Genomic DNA, 22,758 nt, shown 5'->3' with positions numbered 1-22,758 from the left:
CACGAGCCTTCCTCTGGTAAACAAAGTAAACGGTTGTGTTTGTGCCAGATTGATGTCAAAAACGGTAGAAACAGTGCCAATGTAGATGATACATCAAGCCATTAAAGCAATCTTGTTACCACGGTCTTTAATACAAAAATACATTTTATCAAAGGACACCATACACATTTGTCATGCCTTCAAAAAGCCAATTGTTAAATGCCGCATTTTTAGCCGCGCTGGAGTAATCATTTTGCAGGAGTTGCTTCATCTTCACCATAACTTTAGTGTACTCCAGATGAGTTAAAGGAGCTGTTGCTCCAAGTGAGCGAGTAGCAGGAGGAGGGAAAGAGCTGCAGCCTTGGAGTGTTGTTGTCGATTTCATATTTAATGACTTAATAATTCAAGCACTTTTTAAGCACAACTAGATTAAAACAATGGCTATGTACAAACCCTGCAGAGAGAACGGCTGCCACAATTACGGCACGTTGTCTTCTGTACTGCGTCGCAACCTGCCATTTTATTTATATTGGAATTGTACCTGGATTGTATTCTCTCTCGTCTAATGATTGAACCTCCCTGGTTTGTCGTTTTTGTGAGATAGGGGAGAGCTGGCTGCTGTGTGGGAAACTGGCAGGTGACTTAATTAATAAAGACAACGTTAACAATCTAAAACAAAGAAACAAAATACCCCAAAGTCTATAAGAACTGATGACTGTACCTTTGATGACTCGAAGCACGGTATGAGGCTGATCCAGTGAGATGGCTATACCCAGAGCCTTCAAAAAGTTCTTCTCATGAAGCAGATTGGACAACTCCTGCTGCCTGAAATGAAGTCAAACCATTTCAATTCAATAACGGATTTCCAGACACGTCATGTAACGGAAGAAAAATGTTGTTGCCTAGTTACAAACCATCACCGTAAACAAACACTGCATTGCATTTCAACTTTATATTCATGAATCCTACAATTCATACTATATAATGACATTAACATTCCCTTCATTTACTCCATCACGCCATTTACACTTCTCTCAAATGTGCTTAAAATGCAGCAAAACAAACCGTCACAAAAACTCCTCCCTCACGCAAAGACATGTTAGCAATATTAGCTGAAAAGTTTGCACGGATCAAAAATTTGTCTTTAATACAAAATCTACCAGAAACAGAAGGCCAAGAGACCTTTCTGGGTACTCAATTCAACATACTATGATCTGGGACACACTAATTCTGATCTCAGACACTATTCGGTTTGGATAGAAAGCCAACCGGGGCACAGAAAGGCTATTTTATATCCCAGATCAGCTGCACGGTTTGTTTGACTCAGATTTTCGCTGATTAGACGACTAGCAAAGAACTTAAGTGTCCACGCGCGCACACAATTCCCTGCGCCAGCCGTCGACTCAGATTGCGGTGTGTAACGCGACTCCAGCTGAACACTGACCTGCTCTAGCACCGTGTATCTGAATTCTCCTGCTTAAATAGCAATATACTGCTAGTTATAGTATCATTCCAAGTCTACAACCCAGTTCTGCCTGTAACCTGAGAACAGTTTAGACCACAAGAGGAATCTTACTTCAGGATCTGATCTTCTTGCTTCGCCTGCTCCTCAGCCAGCTCCTCCTCTGTGACATCCTGAAAGGAGAAGCAGAAACAGACATCTACAGGAAATTGCATCGCTTATTTTCCCATTTTTCACACTGCTCACACTTAACCGAGGTCAACAATTATTCCTGGGGATTCATAATCCGGTGTTTTATGTTTTATGTCAACGATTTAAGCGCAGTTTGATAAACCCAGGACTAAAGTGCTGCAACTCCTCATCAGTTTCTACTTGTTAATTAGCCACGATGAGATGAAACCCCACTTTCTTCTGTAGTCGTTGTCCGTCTTTGTCTTTTGCCCATCTTTAAACGTTACCATAGCAACCCCTCATTTTTAACAATGTGTTATTAAAAAGCTCTGGACGGTCTGACCTTCCACACTGTGATATTGGAGTCAGCAGATCCGGTCACTATCAGGTCATCGCTGCTGTTGCCGTGCAGAGCCCACACTTTGTCCTGGTGTGCATCAAACGTCTTCACACACTCATTGGTCTTAATGGTCCAGAGCTTCACAAGACCATCAGAACCACTACAGGACAACGGAGGACAAAGACAAAGGCAAAGAGATCAGAAACCTCTATTCACCTCATGCACCAAAAACAAGAATGCCTGTCTTTATTTGTTTATGCATCGTGGGAATATTTTGTCTCACACCATATATATATATAATCACTGGCCACTTTAATAGGAACACCGGCTCATTATCCAATCAGCCAGTCGTGTGTTTAAAGCGATGAATAAACTCATGCTGTTGTATAGCAAGAGCATGAAATACTGTTCATATCAAACATTAGCATGGGTTTTGGATACAGACAGGCTGATTGGAGTATTTCTGAAACTGAAAAAGAAAGAAAGAAAGAAAGAAAATCAGATAAGCAGCAGTTAGGTTGATGAGAGAGCTCAGAGGAGAATGAGCAGACTGACTCGAGCTGTCACAAAGACTACAGATTCACAAAAATACCTAATGTCACATGGATCTGGTTTTCCTCCCATTCTGATATTGATCGGAATTTGTACTAAAGCTCATGACCAATATCAGAGTGATAGCACTATACTGCGCTGCTGACACACGATCAGCCAATTGGAGAACTGCGTGGACATGCAGGTGTTCCTAATAATTTGGCTAGTGAGTGTGCAGAATATTTTTTTTTTTAAAATAAATAAAAACATTAAAAAGAGAAAGAAAAGAAAGGGAAAAAATGAAATGTTTCTGAGGAAAACATGACGTAAACGTGGGACGTGATTACAATCATGTGCTGTCAGAGAAATGAGATAAGACATCTTTCACTAAGCTGCCCAGTATTTTTCTAGCGCTTTATGAGTGTGTGTGGGTGTGTGTGTGTGTGCACGTGTGGGTGTGCTTTCCATTATTAGATAACAGTGGTGGAAACGTGTTGCTTACCCAGAGACTATCTGAGTGCCTCGGCTGACAAATATTATCTTCAACACAGAGGCATCGTGTCCTTCAAACGTCTGCAGAAAATATGATTAGAACAGAAAAAATTGAACCTCCACCGACCACGTGACGCACAATAACAGCTACAGGCATGCATTCCAAACAAACACTAATTGTTAACCGCAAAACCGCTGCCTACGTGACTCATGTGCTTCTTCTATGAGAAATACCTTGAGGCAACTAAAGTCATGAAGCCCCCAGAGCTTGATTGCACCGTCGGCTGAGGCACTGGCCAACACTTGGTCCACGGGGGAAAACTGCACACACCAGATGCCTCGTCGATGACCCCGGAACACCCCGAGTTGGCTCATGTCGGTCAGAGACCACAGCTTGGCCGTGCGGTCCTGAGAGCCCGAAGCTAGCAGCTTATCGTTGGGCGAGACGGCCACGCTGTTTATATCCTAAAAAGAACGAGACAGTAACTAATAACTGAGATGAACTTTTAAGAATATCGGACATCAAAAAAAGATTTCTGCACATAAGGAACTAATACGAGCCAGCAGATAAATCACATAAAAGCCCTAAAACAAGCCTAAGAACAGGTTTCAGAAGATTTTATATCAGTTCATTTGTTTAAATCTGGTCAGATCTGTTTGGAGAACAGCAGCTCTGTCAGCAGTGTCGGCTGCAGGATGAGCTCATTCCAATACCTTATTGTTTTCATAGTAAGCAGGAACTTGTAGCTTGTAATTCTAAGCCTTAGATGTTTACACAAGGCAGAAATCACCAGGGTTTTTTTTTTTTTTATTAAAATAATAAAGCATGTTTTATAGGAAAGTCTGAGTAAACTACACATTCATGTCAACAAGCTGCTTTGTTTTGGCTTCTAATTTTCAAGAGAAAGAGAAGGAATTACTGTATTTATGTGTAAAAGAGAAACTAATGTCTTTTATGCATCAATAAACAGAAAAAGTACATCTCGTTTATACACGCGTAACAAATATGACTGATAAATTGCTGTCGAATAAAAATAAAAAATAATCATGAAAAAAAATCATGACTTTCCGCTACGGAAAAATGATTAACTTCGGAGTAAAACATTATCTCTACTGGGCCTTATTTTCCTATAACAGCACACCTTAATGGTTTAATCCTCGTTGTGAAATGACTTTAATCCGATATATCTATAGTGTGCGCTTTACTGCTGAAATCAGACATCGATCATACTAATAGCTTGACTTTTAAAATTTTATTAAGCTACTAAAAACTTAATCTTTCTCTCAGGGCTCTTTTAAGGTCAAGCTTTCTGAAAATGAGAACAAAGCATTCATTTTTAGTTTCAGACACAATGGGCTGCATGACACCTGAGATTATTTCCTCCTTACCAATGCCATTTTTTTTTTCTCTGCAAGGACCTCAAATGGCACTTAAACCCATTTCTTTGGAACTCAAACTAAGTCTTAACAAAGACAATGACTCACTTTATCATGGGCCTTGTCAGTGATGTGAGCAGTAAGCTGGGCTGGCTCGTTGCCCGGACCAGGAAGATGATCAGGCAGAACCCATATTTTAATAGTACAGTCCTGACTCCCAGACACCAGGAAGGCCTTCTTTAACCTACACACACACACACACACACACACACACAGTGAGCAGGAAATAGTACTTCAAGGCTGTTAAAAACAAATGCTATCATCGTATTATAAAGTACTTAAACTGTTTGCAGGAAAAGATTTGCATTTTAGTAGAACAGGAACTGATCCCAGGTGAATCGCAAAAACACTGATAAGTTGCTTTTATAGCTACTACAGTGAGACTAACTGCTCAGGTATGTAATTACACGTGTAATTATTGTACAACGAGGCACAAGTGGGTCCTAAGGAATTAAGCTGCTAAGATGAGCATATGGCACATATAACAGAACCCATCACATCTCTTTATTTATGACTGTGCGTTCTGTCTCCACTGCTTTGTTTTAAAAGACCGACGTAAGCTGTGAATAATGAGACGACGAGGTAATCGAGACTGTATCGTCTGTGTTTACAAGGCTTCGGTCTTGTCTGAGTTTCTTATAAAGCATTAGACAGATACTTTAGTAAGGAGTCTGAATCCAGGATGAATGACTAGGGAAAAAAATGAAGAAAATGAGTTAAAAGATAGATTAGTTCTAATTCCAGTTGGACTTGTACCTTTTTTTTGGCAAACACAAAGACATGGGAGTGTTATTGTACGTCCTGTAGTGCTTTTCCCCCTTATAACTCCAGCAATATCCAAAAATGCCATTTTCCCAATAGGTGAAAGAATAACGCGTCGTCTATTTGAACTGTTTATAGTTACGTATGATGGTATAGAATGAGGGATGACTCAATCGGAGCTTTAATACACTTCTTCATATATTTATAAATAATTGAAAAAAGATTTCACGTGTGACCTGGAGCAGGAAATGGAGCCCACAGCGTTGGAGTGGCCCTGACCCTGAGCCACACACTGTACATGACCAGTAGCAGGGTCCATCTTCCACACACGCACTGAATTATCCTGTACAAACACGTGAACGAACACACACACACACACACACAAACACATTAATACAAACACACACACATTGGGGGAGAGAGAGAGACAGACACACACAGTGGGAGAGAGAGAGACGAACACACACAGTGGGGGAGAGAGAGAGAGAGAGAGAGAGAGAGAGAGAGAGAGACGAACACACAGTGGGAGAGAGAGAGAGACAAACACACACACACACGGTGGAAGAGAGAGAGAGAGAGACAAACACACACACACACACACACACGGTGGAAGAGAGGGAGAGAGACAAACACACACACACACGGTGGAAGAGAGGGAGAGAGAGAGAGAGAAAGAGAGAGAGAGACGAACACACAGTGGGAGAGAGAGTGAGACAAACACACACACACACGGTGGAAGAGAGACAAACACACACACACGGTGGAAGAGAGGGAGAGAGACAAACACACACACACACACGGTGGAAGAGAGGGAGAGAGAGAGAGACAGTGGGAGAGAGACAAACACACAAACACAGTTGGGGAGAGAAAGAGAGAGAGACACAGTAAGAGACACACAGTAAGAGACACACAGTAAGAGACACACAGTAAGAGACACACAGTAAGAGACACGCAACCCCCCCCCCCACACACAATGAGGAAACACACAGAGGAGGAAACCTTTCCTTCAGCAACTTTAAAAACACCTTTGTTATTCGAATTGTGTATCTGATTTCATCACTCAGGGGATAAACTGAATAATAATAATAAATGGCCTCACCTTGGCACAGCTTGCAAACATGCAACGTTTTCTAAACACATCCAGTGAGAGAACAGTGTCTAGAAAAATCATAAATAGGTAAGTCATTAGAATTTGATTATAACTACACACAGCTTTGCTGTACTATATGCATGAATGTAGAGTGAACTCTGAATGCACTTTAAACATCATGCAAACATGTACGACCTGATCACAGGACACAACCCTGTGCTGAAGTGCCCTCTGCTGGCTGTTACTGACCTGTATGTCCATAGAGAATCTGGCAGCTGTTGGTGGCCAGCTCAAACACCTTGAGCTGCGAGCTGTTTGTGGCCACAACTATGTGACTGTCCTCTTTTCCCAGGAACCTCACATCCAGGATGTCATCATTATAGCCCACAAACTTCAGAAAGGATAATAAAATCAGAATCTGTATTGTTTTAAACAATAGTGTTGTGATGTTCGACTGTGATGTGAGTCAAGCGAGTGGGCGAGGCCACGTCCGGGCGAGTGGGCGAGGCCACGTCCGGGCGAGTGCGCGACGCCACGTCCGGGCGAGTGCGCGACGCCACGTCCGGGCGAGTGAGCGACGCCACGTCCGGGCGAGTGCGCGACGCCACGTCCGGGCGAGTGCGCGACGCCACGTCCGGGCGAGTGGGCGAGGCCACGTCCGGGCGAGTGCGCGACGCCACGTCCGGGCGAGTGCGCGACGCCACGTCCGGGCGAGTGCGCGACGCCACGTCCGGGCGAGTGCGCGACGCCACGTCCGGGCGAGTGCGCGACGCCACGTCCGAGCGAACCCTTTCTTACGTTTCAGTAGCACAGCAATTGTGATGTAATCATTTTCATAAAAGCTCAACCCAGACATTGTCACAAATTGTCCATATAGAACTGCCCCAGACATCAAATGAATGCATCACTTACTTACTTTAAGCACTGTTTATTTCCTATAGTGAAAAACAGCTCATCGAAAAACTGCATGTTTTCCACAGTAACAGCTGATGAGGTTTAAAGCATGCAGTGAAAATTCATTTCATTTTTATGCCATTATTTTAAATTTGGAATGATTGCTTGACAATTGACTGTGCCATCGCCTCTCCTACTGCTACCTGGCATCTATCTAAAATACATAAGCGCACCAAAACCCTACATTTCAATTGCACCGATGAATCTACAGTGATCCCAAGTGTCTAAGAGAAGCGCTTAGGAGACTCGTTTGAGATAAGACCGCGAGTACGTGCTCACCTGGTGCTGCACGGTGAGGGAGGGCAGCTGGTAGAACAGGATGTTGTGCTCGGCGGTGACTGTAGCCAAGCGGTTGCAAAGAGGAAGGAACAGACAGTAGAGCAAGCTAAGAGGATCTCCGTCTTCCTGCGCTGTCTGGAACGCTGCACCGTTTGGGAGCGTCTGTGTGAACACACACCGTGCCGAGCTCGACTCCCAAACCCTCAGCACACCTATTCAGAATGAGGTGACAATTACTGCCATCATATGTACTGGATAATATTGCACAAGCGCCTGATCACAACCACATTTGAGAAACCTTTAATTACTGTATGTGATTACGTAAAACGAACATTAAGTATCAAGAAACTATATAAAAGCGCTAAACGGTAGCTAACAATCATTGGCATTAAAGTAAAATAACGTTAGATTTATAGCTGATAATGTTAAACAAATGCATCCACCAGTGAGGAGCACATAAAGACAATGTATACACACACCCACAGTTCAGCCTTGTAAACAATCACTAAACAGTAACGAGTCAGTATTTTCCACAAGAAGAGAGTTTTCTACCTTTACTGCCTGCGGTGACAAAGTGTAGCTCTTTACTTTTCACACCAAGCTCAGAGTAATCCTCGTTTTCTGGCAGAATGACGACTCCTTCTACAGCCTTAAAACAGAAAACACACGTACAAATGAAACACCCTCCGTTTCCACTACACTACACTGCAAATGTGGACAGAATACGATACACAGATTTCATACCTCATACACAGGGACGGTTCTCTTTACTTTCCTCTCGTTCAGGTCCCACACTGTGCAGATTTTGTCTCGGCCAGAGCTGGAATCACGCACGGCGACAAAAGAACATTTTATCAGGGATTATTGCTAAGAAAAAAATCTATTGTTGACAATAAAAATAGTCTATGCCTTTAATGGTGTATTTATAAGCATTGGTAGAAAATGGGTGAATAATCATGTTTTTTTTTTTTTTTTTAAGCATTTATTACTGGCAGAGAAAATAAAGTTATTACATGTGTATTAACATGTGGGTGACTGACACATAATAGGGTTTCACGCTGCTGAGACAAGAATTACTAACTAACTGCCCTAACGAACTTAGTAGAATAGATTTATTACTAGCAGGAATAATACAGTCACGGTTAAAGTTGGATGTAACATCTCACACCACCGTCTTTCTTAATTACAGCCGATATTTTACATGTGGCAATTTTGACAAAGAGATATTGTCAGTTCGTCATAAATATCAAATTCTGTTCAGTAAAACTAGAGTCTAGACCAGGGGTCGGCAACCCGCGGCTCTGGAGCCGCAAGTGGCTCTTTCAACCCTCTGCTGCGGCTCCCTGTAGATTTGGAAAATAAATATTTAATTTAAATTTATTTTATTTTAGTTAGTTAGTTTTTTAAAAAATTAAATTCTAAGATTATGATGCTCTTGTAACATTAAAATAAACCATGTTTAATTTTTTTGTCACTCAAAATATGCGTCATAACTGCCGACTTGCGAAATCCGACACACAGAAGCAGACGCGTTTTTGGTTTGCTGCAGCCGGCAAGTTCAAATTTTGATGTCATGAATACGAAGAGGACTCAATTAGACATTGAACATATTATTTGAAAGTAACCTTCAACCCAGCATCTTTTTTGTTATGGTTAGTTCAAACTGTTCAGAATATTTTTGTTTGCTTGCAGAAATAAAATTTCGTTTACTCGGTAGCAGTTCATTTATTTCATAAATGTAACACACTACAGTTTTTTCTATACTTTCCATAAAGGTAAAAAATTATGTATGCAGTGTTATCTTCATTTTAGATGTCAAATGGGTTTTGTGGCTCCCTGTGTTTTTTTCTTTGGGAAACGGGTCCAAATGGATCTTTGAGTGTTTAAGGTTGCCGACCCCTGGTCTAGGACTAACTTTCTTGCTTTCCACAAACCGGTGAACTAATTAATCAGGAAGTGGTTATTAAGAAAAAGAAAATATAATTCGATCACTCAGAAACTTGTCGACTGAAACTGTAGATGCACTTTCCCTAGAATTACATGTAAAATGTGCGCCAGGAGTTGAGGGGAAACTTATAACAGATGAAAGCTTTTTTTATGATTCCATTATTTTTTGTCTCTCAGGTTGGTAAAAATTGCTGGAATATTTACTCGACCGTAAACCGTTAAACGTTCCCTTCGGTGTACCTGATCAGTGTGTGGCCGTCGGGAGAAAAGGCCAGCGATGTGACTCTGCTGAAGTGGCTCTCCAGAATGCAGATGCACTTGCTGGTGCTCAGGTCCCAAATACGGATTCCACACTCCATAGAAGAAGAGAAGAGCTGCAGCAGACTGATGTCTGGATGGAACTGCACCAAACTGAACAAAGCATAATAATAATAATAATAATAATAATAATAATAAATATTATATATATATATATATATATATATATATATATATATATATATATATATATATATATAATAAGAAAATAATATTTCGGACAGTACTCATGTTATGTTTCAAGATTTAGTACAGTCTAAAGAATTTGTACTATATAACTTACTGAACAACACCAGAGGAGCCTTTCAGATTGTGTGTGCAGTACTGTTTGACTACATCCCACAGCTTTATTGTGCCATCACAACCCCCTATAAAAAAAAGTACAGGTTTATACTTGTCTTTATGGTCACTACGTATATGTACAGTATAACTACGGATATCTTACAACAAGATTAAACTACATCCTACCAGTTGCCAAAAGAGTAGAAGTGCAGTCGAACGTCATGCTGGCCACAGGCACATTGTGAATCGCCCTCCATGACCGAGTGCACTTTTCTTGCTTCCAGTCCCACTGTTTCAGTAGCAAGGCCCTGCTAGCAGTAACCAGCATCTGCAATTAAATACAAACACAGCAACTTCATGGCTGATCTTTTGAGAAAGATAGATTGTTAACAGAAAGGAACATGAATGACAGAAAGGAGAATTGATTACCTCATCGTCAGGGCTGAGAGAGAACGAGGTGATGTCCTCCTGATCATCCTATATTTAAAAATATAATAAAAATATAATGAACCATAAAGTAGTCGTGCATATTAATTGACTACGTTTACATTTCTGCCATTTAGCAGACACCCCTTATCCAGAGTGACTTCCATTTTTATTTCAATTTATACAACTGAGCAATTGAGGGTTAAGGGCCCAGCAGTGTGGCTCCTTGGTGGACCTGGGATTCAAACTCACGACCTTTCCGATCAGTAGTCCAACATCTTAACCACTACACTACCACGTCCCAATATGACTACATGTTACCATGTCCTGAAAAACCACTTGTATCGTATCAGCTACTAAAACAGTAAATAACAGGGGGTTCACCAGGAAGTGGGTTGTTGACCTGTAAAAGAAAGCTGTACACTTACCTGCTCAATACTGTGAACAATTTTGCCTGTGGAAATCTGCAAAATGTTGATTCGTGGCCCAGAGGTGCAAAAGAGATGCTTTTCATCATGGCTTATCTTTATATGAGAAGGGAAAAACCAGCTTACAGAAAGAACTAATAGTATTTTAATGGAAGGTGTATCAGATATACATTAGTACATTTACCTGCACTTTCCCTCCCTTGTAGAACGGTTCGATTTTGCTGGAGACGGTATAACTACAGAGTAAACAAAGGCTAGTGTTAAATTAGTGCAGCACATGCAGTAAACAGCTTTGCTATCTTTACTAGCTACATCACCATGTACACATACATACATCTTCCATCACAGCAGTTATCAAACTTACTTTGTTTTAAACCGTAATGTGTTGGCTGCCATGCCCACACCTTTTTATTTGACTAATGTATTTATTTTTTAAGTTATTTACAATATCACAACTTCAACTAAGCACATTCTCTCTCACGCAGTGTACATGTGTTCAGACTCAGCGGCGTCGCACAAGTATGACGTCAGATTAAAAAAAACAAACTCTCTTCCTAACGAGGAAATGTTCTGTCTACGTTATACGAATTATTTTGCGATTAACGGGTTAATATATTACGCGAACATGCTGTTTATTAATTCATTTATACGACTGTTGTATCTCTAAAAGGATTTTAGAAGTTATAATCAACGCTGCTAGAGAATCGTTAGTGGTCGTATAACAACACCCGTCCTAGTGCCCTTAGCTAGTGCACTATACCGCACGCGCTCTGTATAATGCCGTGCCCTCCGTAGTGCGCCTATGTAGGGATTATAAAGCGAATTGGTACTCAGATCATATCCGCATTTTAGTTTCACTCCATGCCATTCAGGAGGCTGACCTCAAAACTGTGTATTGGGTTTTTTTTAATGGCGTTTATTTCGATATTCATTTCATAAACGTGTGTTTTTGTAAAAGAGACCTAGATCAGTGTATATTTTGCAGTGAAAGTCATGGCCACACTGGTTTTACAGGGTGTCAGGTGTTTTATTTCCAGGCCATTCATTCTCCATAATAAGTCTTATTGGAGCTCCTACACAACATGTACACAACTGTTAAATAGGGCAACTTGCACTCAGGTAGGTCATCATGTAATGTTTCTACCGATTAATGCTTGTGTGTTATTATGATTTGATATGATCATCTGTGTTGCTTTTTAATTCTGCAGCTGAATGCAGCAGCTCTCACATGCAGAAGTCCTGTATTTCCCAATGTGAGGACTCTGTCTTCTGTCCCTCCACCACCATCACCTGGAGACAAAAAATCTACAGAGAAGAAGTTTGGTGTAAGCATCCATGCAATCAAATGCTGCTAAAAGATCCCCATCAATTTTTTTTTAATATAAAATCATGACCATGGTTATGTGGGGGTGTGTGTGTGGGTGTTTGTTCATATATGTTTATTTTCGCCATTGCTTAATAATAATAATAATAATAATAAAACTTTATTTTCTATAGCGCCTTTAAAAGTAGCATCTCAAAGTGCTTCACAGAAGAAAAAGGAAACATACAATTATACAAATAATACGTTAAAATAAGTAAGATATAAAAACACACCGAATAAGAACATACTATCAAAACAAGTAAGTTAAAAAAATTTGTAAGCAAAATTTGGAAATTTGTAAATAAATAAAAAAATTTCAAGTAAAAGCTACCCTAAAGAAATAAGCTTTAAGGGAGGATTTAAAGACACTAAGGGATTCTGCTTGCCTAATTCTAACAGGCAAGGAATTCCGGAGACATTATTGACATGCTCTCTGTCGTTATTCGTAATCTCTTTTTATTATACATCATGTCGAAGTGTTTTAATTAGGAAAAAACATGTCATGATAAATTACATCATATATATCAATCACGTCTAGTTATTACACACTAACCTAGCGTGCATCCTGTGTTTTAATTTCTTGTACAGTAGCAACACTTTTCTGAACATTTTCTGTTCAGTAAAGAACGACATCTCGTAGCTGTTATACAGATACCACTATACTGGGTTTACATAGCACACAAAATGATTTTTTTTGTGCTACTATTTTTTCCCCCTATCATTCAGCTGTATGTTAGTTTTTGCATTATGATGAATTAATGAATATTCTAAGTAGTGAGATTTTGATCTTTAGTCTCTTTTATAGCCCGTCACATGGAAATCTCTCGCTATCACGTTTGCCTTGGGTGGAACTCTTCTTCTGGGCATGAAATACTTTAAAAAAGAAAAAGAGGAAAGTAAGGCATTTCACATTTCTTTATTCTTCAAAAATAAACCTGTTTGCCTAAATCGAAAAAAACCAACATTTTTTTTTCAAGATATGAGTGCTCTTATGCTGGAATTTTTGTTTTGTTTGTTATTAAACTGTTATTAGTTGATTTGTTTATTGCATCTTAATTTGTGAAGTACCATAAATCCATTCCTTCAGAGAATGCTTAAAGGTTTTATTTTAATTTCATTGCATAGAGTTTGAGAAAGAGAGAACAAGGTCTTTAGGGAAACCAGCCCTTGGAGGTCCATTCTCTCTCGTGGATCACAACGGCAAACCCTCAAAAAGTGAAGACTACCTCGGCCAATGGGTGCTGATCTATTTTGGATTCACACACTGTCCAGATATCTGTCCTGATGAACTGGAGAAAATGATTGCAGTCGTGGATGAAATTGGTAACATGTCTTTTTAAGCACCACTTGATATAAAGTTGATTTTAATTGCTGTGAGGAGTGACTGGTTCTTTTTCATACAGACAGGATAAAGACGCTCCCAGATTTAACACCGGTTCTGATCACGATCGATCCAGAAAGGGATACACCTGAGGCACTGGCAGCATATGTCAAAGGTAAACATTATAGCTAATGTCTTTTTTGTGCTCACAGGTGGAAAATCATGAATTCATTAGCAAGTAAAAGCTCCAGAGAGCTTCCCTGTCCCATGTTCTGTTTGCCGGGAAACCTTATTAACAAGGCTAAAAGGTGGCAGCTAGCTTAATCTAATAATGTATGGCTAGCTTACTGCATTAATATAGACTGAGGGAACAGAAAACGATTGCACTAAAAAGATAGTGGCTAGTGTCATTTCTTTCAATCTGTTTAAAGTGATTTTATCTTCTTTTGCTCACAATTGTCAGCGTTATCTGTGTGTTCCTATTTCTGAAAAAAGATTGTCTGTGATGCTAATTAGTTAACCCTTTGTAATATCACACCACAACAAGGTGCATTAAGTTTAAATATAGTAAATATAATGTCAATAGGGATGTTTTTTTCTGCTAGTTCAAACTGGCAAAGAAAAATACTAATAGCCCAGACACAGGTTTTCTTGTTCAAGGTGCCTTGTTTACTGATTGGTCCACATAAAATTTTTTAATGCATGATAACATGCACTGGAAGCCATTTCTTTTTTTTTTTTTGGTATTTCCAGAGTTCTCCCCAAAGCTGATAGGCATGACAGGAACAACGGCACAAATCGAGCAGGTCTCCAGAGCCTACAGAGTGTACTACAGTCAGGGTCCAAAAGATGAAGACAACGACTACATTGTGAGTTTGTGCATTTCATAAAAATCACATAATTGAGGTTTTACATTTTGGGATAAGATAAGATATACCTTTATTCGTCCCACAATGGGGAAATTTCTCTGTTACAGCAGCAAAGAGAAAGAAATGCAAATATATATAAAGAAAGTCATAATATAGTATACTGTATACACAACACAATGTATAAATACAAAGAAGAAAAAAAGAGACCACGAGTAAGTAGTTATGCTAACAGACATATTGCACACAGGTAATATTGCACGTTTTTCAAAGTTTGTGTTATTGCACATGTGTTGTTTAAATACTTTGTTATTATTGCATTTAAACAGTAATCCAGTGTGTACATTTACATCATTTAGCAGACACCCTCATCCAGAGTGACTTACATTTTTATGTTTATACAAGGGAGCAACTGAGGGTTAAGGGCCTTGCTCAGGGACCCAGCAGTGGCAGCTTGGTAGACCTGGGATTCAAACTCACGACCTTCTGTTCAGTAGTCCAACACCATAACCACTAGGCTACCACATCCCCTGTGTGTAGTTATGGTGACTGGTTCACTGGGAGCTGCTTTGGTTGTAAAGTCTAATAGCAGCAGGGAGAAAAGACCGTCTGTATCGCTCCTTCAGACACTTGGGATGTAACAGTCTGTTGTGTGAGAGTAAACGTTTTAATGCAGAAGACGTCTTACCTGTAAATTTAACGTGATGTGAAACATTTCCATTTCCAAGAGATCTGTCTGTTATGCTTATATTCATTTAAGTAATTTGCTCCTTCTTCGTCTGGAGACATAATAAAGTCCCTTTTCAGTAATTGTTTCTTTTTTTCCACATTTTAGGAATCAAAGTTCTTCAGAGGTGTTTCTTTGTTCAATGTGTGTTTGTGCTCTTAAACGCAGGTGGATCATACCATCATTATGTACCTGGTGGGTCCTGATGGAAAGTTTGTAGACTATTACGGCCAGAACAAGAAGTCAGCTGAGATCTCCTCTTCTATTGCGTCACACATGAGGAAGCACAGACAGGCCAAGTAATGAAAGATGGAAAGATTAATGTACTCAATGGTCTCACGTTGTTCTCACGTGACTCTGTGAATATTCATAATTACTTTAATATCAATTTCTGTATAAAAGATTGTTTGCATATTAAAAGGGTATTAAATAAAATACAGTCTCTGTTTATTAATTATTTTTTTTTTTTTGTTATTTTACTGGACTTGGAAAGGTTTACAGTGAGTAATTTTGAGTTGTGGGTGATGTAAACATAAGGTTTGCAAACTGTTGATAATCCCCAAGACTAGAAACTATGCAGATCCAATTATAATAATGTATTATATAATGTATGCATCTTTTGAATCCTGCTCATAACATGTGAGGAAGGTAACATTATTCTCTCCAGGAAGTCCCTAGTGGGACCAATAAAATTCACAGCTATCACCAAATCTTCATTTGATGTATTTTATTGCACTGTGATGCACTGTGATGTAGTCTCAAGATTGTTCAAAGATCATCATATCCACCAACAGTCTGACACAATTTGACTCTTAGGATGAATAAGTTGAACTCTGATGAACTCATAAAACACTTTTGATCTGAGCTCACGTTTAACAGATCATATGATCCCTCTGCTAAAGTCTATAAGTTATAAACACCATGCAATTCACTTAATTCTGGGAATATTAATAGCATAAAACATCAGCCAAAGGCCACATGCAGTCTTTTGGAACCATAACTCTATTACCACAAATATCACATTACTGTATTATCTATAAATGAATAGTATATATTTATTCTTAGCATGCTGCCCAGGATGCCATGGAAACAGATTCACTCGAAATAGCCGACCAGATTTCAGACTGTCATCACATGGTAACACACTACACATTTTGGGAGACATTTTAAATGTGCTATCCAATACTTTGGCACCTTTATATCCGACGGAGACCAGAAATAAAGAGCAGATCCCAGAAAACTAGGTGAAATGCTACACTTTGTGTTTGGATAAAAGTATACGTAAAGCCCCAGATGACTGTTTTACATCTTATTTTGCTGGGAAGGTAAATTATTCAGGTAGACATTTTTTTTTGTAAAAAAATTTTTTACCAATTTTTTTGGTAAATTATTCAGGTAGACTGCAAGCTACAGAAAAGACATTACTGTACACATGTGGTCCATCTAGAACAACACGTGTATCTTCTTTCATGGTGTGTAAGATAAATCACAGAAAAAGCTGGTTTGGGCTCTTTTTGAGAGGCAGAACATACAGGTCATGGTTATAGTGCTTCAAAAAAAAAAAGAAAGAAATCTATTCTATATTAAATTATATTATGCGTTACATATATTCTGAACAAAACGTCTACGCAACCATAAAGTTAAGGGCCAGTGCACTCTGTATGTAAACAAGGTATTTATATAGGGGCATGTGGTAGCCTAGTGGTTAAGGTGTTAGGCTACCAATCATAAGGTTGTGAGTTCAATCCCAGGTCCACCAAGCTGCCACTGTTGGGCCCCTGAGCAAGGCCCTTAACCCTGTATGGCTCAGTTGTATAAAAATGAGATAATGTAAGTCGCTCTGGATGAGGGTGTCTGCTAAATAATGTAAATTTATATAATCTCATTGTGAAAATCTGATTCAAGAGTTTACGTGGCTTATTTAATACCTATTCACCTGATTATTTTATATGTGCACTGTAGTTTCAATATGATTGAATATAATTTCAGTCAGTTAAGGGGAACTAACTACTAACTAGCAGATTATTTTCATGGAGGTAATCGTACCTATTGTGACCAAACTACAGTACAGTCATCAGTGTGCAGTGATAATAATAAACCAGCAGAGGGTTCACTTACTTCAGTTATGCAACAGTGTACACAAGAAATCAGAAAGATTATATTTAGAAAAAAAAATGTCTGTATTTTTTTATTTACACTACACTGTCTCATTCTCGCCTACATTCAGTAAGCATTGTTGCATGGTCAGAGTTGTAGTGGATTAGAAGCCTGTCTTGGGAATACCGTGCATGAGGCAGGAATACATGATGAATTTTCATACTTAGTGCCAATACACCTATGGCCATGTTTTTTGAAGGTGGGAGGAAACAGTCATCTGTAATGATGTGAAACAGTCATCTGTGGCTTTACGTATACTTTTATCCAAACAGAAACAACTGGACATGAGAAGAACCTTCAGTCAGACAATAATATGCTCAAATTTGAACCCACTGCATCATTGTCAATGCATATTTCCCTAAAATGACATTTTCCTTAAGAGCTTGGTGCTCACATGCTTCAAGAGGAGTGTGTGAGCATGTGACAGTGGTGTTCAAAACCACTGTGTGGAAGTGCATATACACAGAGATGCACAGAACCATTTAGACTACAACCTTCAGCTTTTTAAGGCTTGTGGACAACAAAAAAATGCTGTGTAAGTGTCTGAGGCTGTGATTATATATTCTATTTAATATTCTACATATATTTTATATATGGGCCCATGATGCATTAAACTGAAATTCATCAAAAATGACAGATAAACCAAAGTTAAAAAATTTCTAACTGAATCAAGTTTCTTTTTTTAAAAGAAAGCCTATGATGGAACCAGATCTGGCAATCAGATCTTAGAGACGTGACCCTACACGTCTCTAAACCACCTGTCATGTTATTTATTTGCCATGTTTTTGTAAAGTCACACTTTATAAACCTGGATAGAGTAGAGTAAAGATAGAGTAAAATGGATTAGAGCAGTATCCTTTATGAATAACCCCCTTTTCTTAAGTCCGGCTGACTGGAACTTCTAGAGTAATCTAGACATGATCTATAAAAAAAAAAAATAAATTCTTATTAAAACTGTATAAAACATTTTTTACTGTCATAACTCAGCATTTAATATAAATATACAAACTATTTTAAATGGCATTTCATTGTATTCTTCTCCAAATTTCAGATTGATTTCTCAGTAATGGAAATTTACCAAGCCTTCAGAACTATACCATTTTAAATGGCTGGTCATGTGTTTACCAACATACAGCTTGTGTCTCTACACGAGATCGTGAGGATGGTTTGTGTCATTTGTGTATTTGTGCCCAAGTGTCAGTTTTGATTAGTGAGTGAACCCAGGAAGCAACAGCTGAAATCCATGTGCATTTCTTCATTCAGTAAAGGATTTCAACTGGCTTTTGGCTTTAAGTCATGTGACTTGCAACAAAGCTTAACATTGTCAAGCAGAAACAGTCTAACAGTTGTTACAATGCACAGTTTAGAGCTATCGAGAGTGTAGAGAGACTGAAAGTGAAGATGAAGTGGAGAAAAAAGGAGCTTTATCTACTTTGCATAATGATTATATTATATATTGACTGTAGACTACAATGAAAGCTGTTGCCATGAGTGTTTATATGTATGTGTTATGCTGTTGTCATGACAGCCAGATGTGAGCACTGGATGTCAGAGGGGCAGAACTGAAAGAAAAAATAAAATGCACAGTAGCACCTAGAGGGCACTTCATCTCGTTGTGTAGCGTGTGTCCAATAATGCACTGTATTTGATTTTTTTCATCAGAAGGACAATCAGTAAAAGTCCCCATATTCTGTATGTAGGGAAACCCTATCGGACTCTATCACATATTCCACAGAAAAACAGCACTCTAGAAGGAAGTTCATCATGTTTCCCACACATAGAGGAACCCTAGAGGGTACTTCATTTTATTTTCTCACACGTAGCAGCAACCTAGTTTTTTTCCCTGAAGGCCAAACAAAAGGTCCGCACCGCATGATCACCCTATAGGGCATCTTATCTACTGTAGGGTAATCGACTGGGCACCTTTCACTGTGTTTATTTTAACTGATGGAGGTCAGTGGAGGTTGATGGAGTCCGCCAATGATGACTGCTGGCATAAATTATGACACCTTGACATCAAATTACTCTGGTTGGTATAGCTTATGTTTTATTACAGATGGCTGGATAGATTTTTTTTGTTTTGTCAGATATTTTCTATCATTATACTACACTATAATTATCACTCTACAATAAAACACACTAAAACCGAAGCTTTCTGTGATTCTGAATACAGCACCTTGTGTCTTATTACAGCCACATCAGCTGCACTGAATACATAGTCCAGCTTCTGATCTTCTTCCCGAGTACGTTTTCTTGCAGACCCGGCTGTTGAGAGCCTGAGCGTCAGCTGGTGGAAGTGGCTTTTTTCACATTGCCCCTAAACTCTGGATTAATATTGCAGTGAACATTAGGAACGTATGATTTTATGTTAATCTGTGATAATGACTTGCATGTTCAACCTGGCCTAGTTATAGTTTATAGCCTTTTAGAATTAGACATCAGACTGTAAGCGTTTAATTGTAAAATGATCTAGCGACAATTACAATATGAGGAGAAATAAAAAGCTAATTCAGCAGGTAATAGATTAGTTCTACAGTATATACTCCAGGACTCCATAGTGTTGATGCTCGATTTAGATGTTGTTGAAGTGAGTCGTCTATTTGTAAGTTTCAGTAAGGTGGGACTTTGAGCTTGTCTCCGGTGCTGCGTGGGTTTTGTCAGTAACTGTTGGGTAACCCAGACACCACAGAGGAGCTCAGCCCGGTGCAGTTTATCACTATCAGGATTATGACATCCTAAAATTATGACATGAAATTATGACATGAAATGGGTACTCCGGTTTCCTCCCCCGGTCCAAAGACATGCATGGTAGGCTGATTGGCATCTCTGGAAAATTGTCCGTAGTGTGTGATTGCGTGAGAGAATGAGAGTTTGTGTGTGCCCTGTGATGGGTTGGCACTCCGTCCAGGGTGTATCCTGCCTTGATGCCCGATGACGCCTGAGGTAGGCACAGGCTCCCTGTGACCCGAGGTAGTTCGGAAAAGCGGTATAAAACGAGTGAGGGTGAGAGTGAGAATATTAGAATTATGACTTGGAGTGGAATCTCTTAATATTTAGAAGTAATAAAAAGGAATCTTGACTTTTTTGTTTTGTAAGCATTTTCAAAGATTTCAAAGTGTTTATGGGATGTTGGTGATTTTATATTCCAGCGAACGTTTTATGTTTCACGTTAATTCTGTGCTTTGGTTTGGCCGGTCTAAATGTGATTAAATCAATTTTCTTTTTTTTTCAGTTTCAGGAAGCAGACAAGCAAACACAAGCTTTTAGCGGCATAATAACATTATGCTAATGGATGGCAATGATTCGTAGAAAGATTAATGGTGTCATTAATGTCAAATATCTTTATCTTATTATATATTATATGTTAAAAATATAATTGTAATAACTCTTAATTCTGGCAGTGTTGAGCAGTGAACTAATAGATCACATGATAATCGTTATACAAGTAACCTGAGAAACAGAACAATAAGATAGTTGGACAAAAATGTGCTCTTTATCTCCTAAATAACATTAAACACAAACCTGAGCAGCATCGGTGCTGAATAGTATGGTAGATAAGTTATCAATGAAATAGATATCAGATGTTGGAAAGGTTACAAACATTTATAAAATTTCTTTAAACATGAGAGAAAGCCTTTAAAAAATAATAATAATAATATTAATAAAAAATTTAAAAAAGTTATCCAGTTTTAGTAGAAAAATGAAATGAAACTTGAAATCAATTGTCCTGATTCGTATAAAAGAGTTGCTCAAAATGAATGAATCATTTGGTAATAACCCATCATTAATGCCCAGTGAATGGACGCATTGAAGTAACTTGAAGCATGCAACTTTGTTCTTTGATATGACATGACATGACAGACTTCTCACAGCAAAGGCAGAGGGCGGTTTCTACGGTCAGAGCTTCATGCTTGCTTTTTCAAAACAGTACTTGTCCGCCTCACTCATCATTCCTCCTTAACTTTCTGGTCTAGACGGCAGTAAAAATAGCAGAGCCGTTGTCTTTGTCTTCTGTCTTTACATTTTGGGGGAGTTCTTTGGAAGGAACAAGCGCTAAACAAGGTCTATTTGACTCAAGCAGCACAAAACCGGCCTTGTTAACTGAAGAGGGAGTCATTTCTCCACTCTCTCAGTCTTCATGGTGTCACGCACTGTGCTGCCTGTCGTCTCCAGAGTCCGGGAGAAGGCTTGTAACCCGCTTGTATCTGGGGCTTGAGAACAAAGACTTTTAGAAAGTTTCTAAGCTTGGCAACCACAGCCTGGCATTTTTTGTCTGACCTCTGCTTATGGGAAATGAGAAGGAAAAAGAGGGGCAGGGTTTATGGTTATTCATTTTTTCCACATATGTAGATTTTCAGCCTGGGATTTGGGTTGTTTTGTACTTTCTGTATTGTATGAGTGAGTGATTAATACTGAAGGGGGGTCTAGTACCAACTGCTCTGTTAGTAGTGTTGTATATGACGTCCATCATACCATCCTGAATTCTCTACTTTGAATATTCTGTCTTGCAGAGGCTTGTTTGATAAACAGGAGTATCTGGTAAGAGCATTTATTAAATTAAAATTATTTAACTTATTTTATTTATTTATTTATTTTACGAAAGGCCAAAAATTGAATTTGTGCTTGTTTTTGGAAGTCCCATGTTCTCTACTGATTTTTCTTATGTCACACTCCATAATGCTGTTTGTAGCTTTTCAAAAATTTCTGTTTGTACCTAGACTACTAAAGGAAATATATTCATTAAAAAGTTCCAATAAAAACAAAACAGTTAGATTTTTTTTCCACACAAATGTTTATATTTTTGTGGAGCAGTGTGGAGTCTCACAAATTAAATCATGACCTCAAACCCATTTTTCAAAACCCATTTTTAGGTTGAGGTGCTTAAATATATGCAAAATCATTGTGGAACCCATTATTGAGTTTATGGCCTCCTCCCTGCTCCATGCATATAATTAAATCAGCACAACCCAATTTGTTAATCCAGCAGCTGATTTTCTCTGACAAAATTTCCTCAAACTGCAAATCAAGTCTGAACCATCTGACAGTCTATATTTATGCTCACAGCTCAGCTGTTGTATCTTAAATTACACTCTGATCATCTTTAAAAAATCTAATGGCAAGTAAAATCTGTTTTGTTTCTAGCCATATCCATTAGTCTTTGCCAGGTGTAGTATTGCCTTTGAGACATTCAAGTGTATTTAATTATCACTGTGTATAAGATTGAATTTCTTTTTGTCACATTGCCCCTTACAGACACCCACCTTATAGCGCTGCATATCGTGAGCACATTACTCTAGACCTGAGACTTGCTTTAACTTTAACCTTCAGGCTATTCACATCTCTTATGATCTTTCTGTTCAGACAACAGGATACTGTACCTTGTGACAATTTTTTGCTCTGGAACAATGGTCCGTATTTTCATTCAG

The 22,758-nt window shown here is 38.9% G+C and overlaps 3 protein-coding genes across 3 annotated transcripts in view; 2 read left to right on the top strand and 1 right to left on the bottom strand.

Annotated features, from left to right (window-relative positions):
- tbl3 (transducin beta like 3) overlaps nt 1-11,568 on the bottom strand; it is a 19,925-nt gene extending 8,357 nt beyond the window's left edge. Inside the window, exons 1-19 of the mRNA XM_060892365.1 lie at nt 11,263-11,568; nt 11,083-11,134; nt 10,899-10,994; nt 10,474-10,521; nt 10,231-10,372; nt 10,046-10,130; nt 9,685-9,855; nt 8,242-8,317; nt 8,050-8,146; nt 7,498-7,709; nt 6,514-6,655; nt 6,274-6,332; nt 5,411-5,517; nt 4,461-4,596; nt 3,210-3,440; nt 2,986-3,056; nt 1,956-2,112; nt 1,556-1,614; nt 701-804 (exon numbers count right to left, since the gene is read on the bottom strand). Coding sequence (XP_060748348.1) covers nt 701-804; nt 1,556-1,614; nt 1,956-2,112; nt 2,986-3,056; nt 3,210-3,440; nt 4,461-4,596; nt 5,411-5,517; nt 6,274-6,332; nt 6,514-6,655; nt 7,498-7,709; nt 8,050-8,146; nt 8,242-8,317; nt 9,685-9,855; nt 10,046-10,130; nt 10,231-10,372; nt 10,474-10,521; nt 10,899-10,994; nt 11,083-11,134; nt 11,263-11,294 — 2,077 coding nt within the window. The 5' untranslated portion in view covers nt 11,295-11,568. The remainder of the gene's footprint in view (nt 1-700; nt 805-1,555; nt 1,615-1,955; nt 2,113-2,985; nt 3,057-3,209; nt 3,441-4,460; nt 4,597-5,410; nt 5,518-6,273; nt 6,333-6,513; nt 6,656-7,497; nt 7,710-8,049; nt 8,147-8,241; nt 8,318-9,684; nt 9,856-10,045; nt 10,131-10,230; nt 10,373-10,473; nt 10,522-10,898; nt 10,995-11,082; nt 11,135-11,262) is intronic.
- Nucleotides 11,569-11,736: 168 nt separating this feature from the next.
- Nucleotides 11,737-15,610, top strand: LOC132861029 (protein SCO1 homolog, mitochondrial). The gene is made up of 7 exons (XM_060892366.1): nt 11,737-12,017; nt 12,107-12,223; nt 13,067-13,157; nt 13,387-13,584; nt 13,665-13,757; nt 14,336-14,451; nt 15,344-15,610. The coding sequence occupies exons 1-7, from the start codon at nt 11,892-11,894 to the stop codon at nt 15,476-15,478; spliced, it is 876 nt and encodes a 291-aa protein (XP_060748349.1). The 5' UTR covers nt 11,737-11,891; the 3' UTR covers nt 15,479-15,610.
- A 6,079-nt stretch (nt 15,611-21,689) lies between these two features.
- gas7a (growth arrest-specific 7a) overlaps nt 21,690-22,758 on the top strand; it is a 34,399-nt gene continuing 33,330 nt past the window's right edge. The window contains exon 1 of the mRNA XM_060893293.1: nt 21,690-21,871. The gene's annotated coding sequence lies outside the window, so the exon portion shown is untranslated. The remainder of the gene's footprint in view (nt 21,872-22,758) is intronic.

Source organism: Tachysurus vachellii, chromosome 18 (genome assembly GCF_030014155.1).
Source record: "Tachysurus vachellii isolate PV-2020 chromosome 18, HZAU_Pvac_v1, whole genome shotgun sequence".
Taxonomy (NCBI): Eukaryota; Metazoa; Chordata; class Actinopteri; order Siluriformes; family Bagridae; genus Tachysurus; species Tachysurus vachellii.
This window is presented reverse-complemented; position numbering and strand designations above follow the sequence as displayed.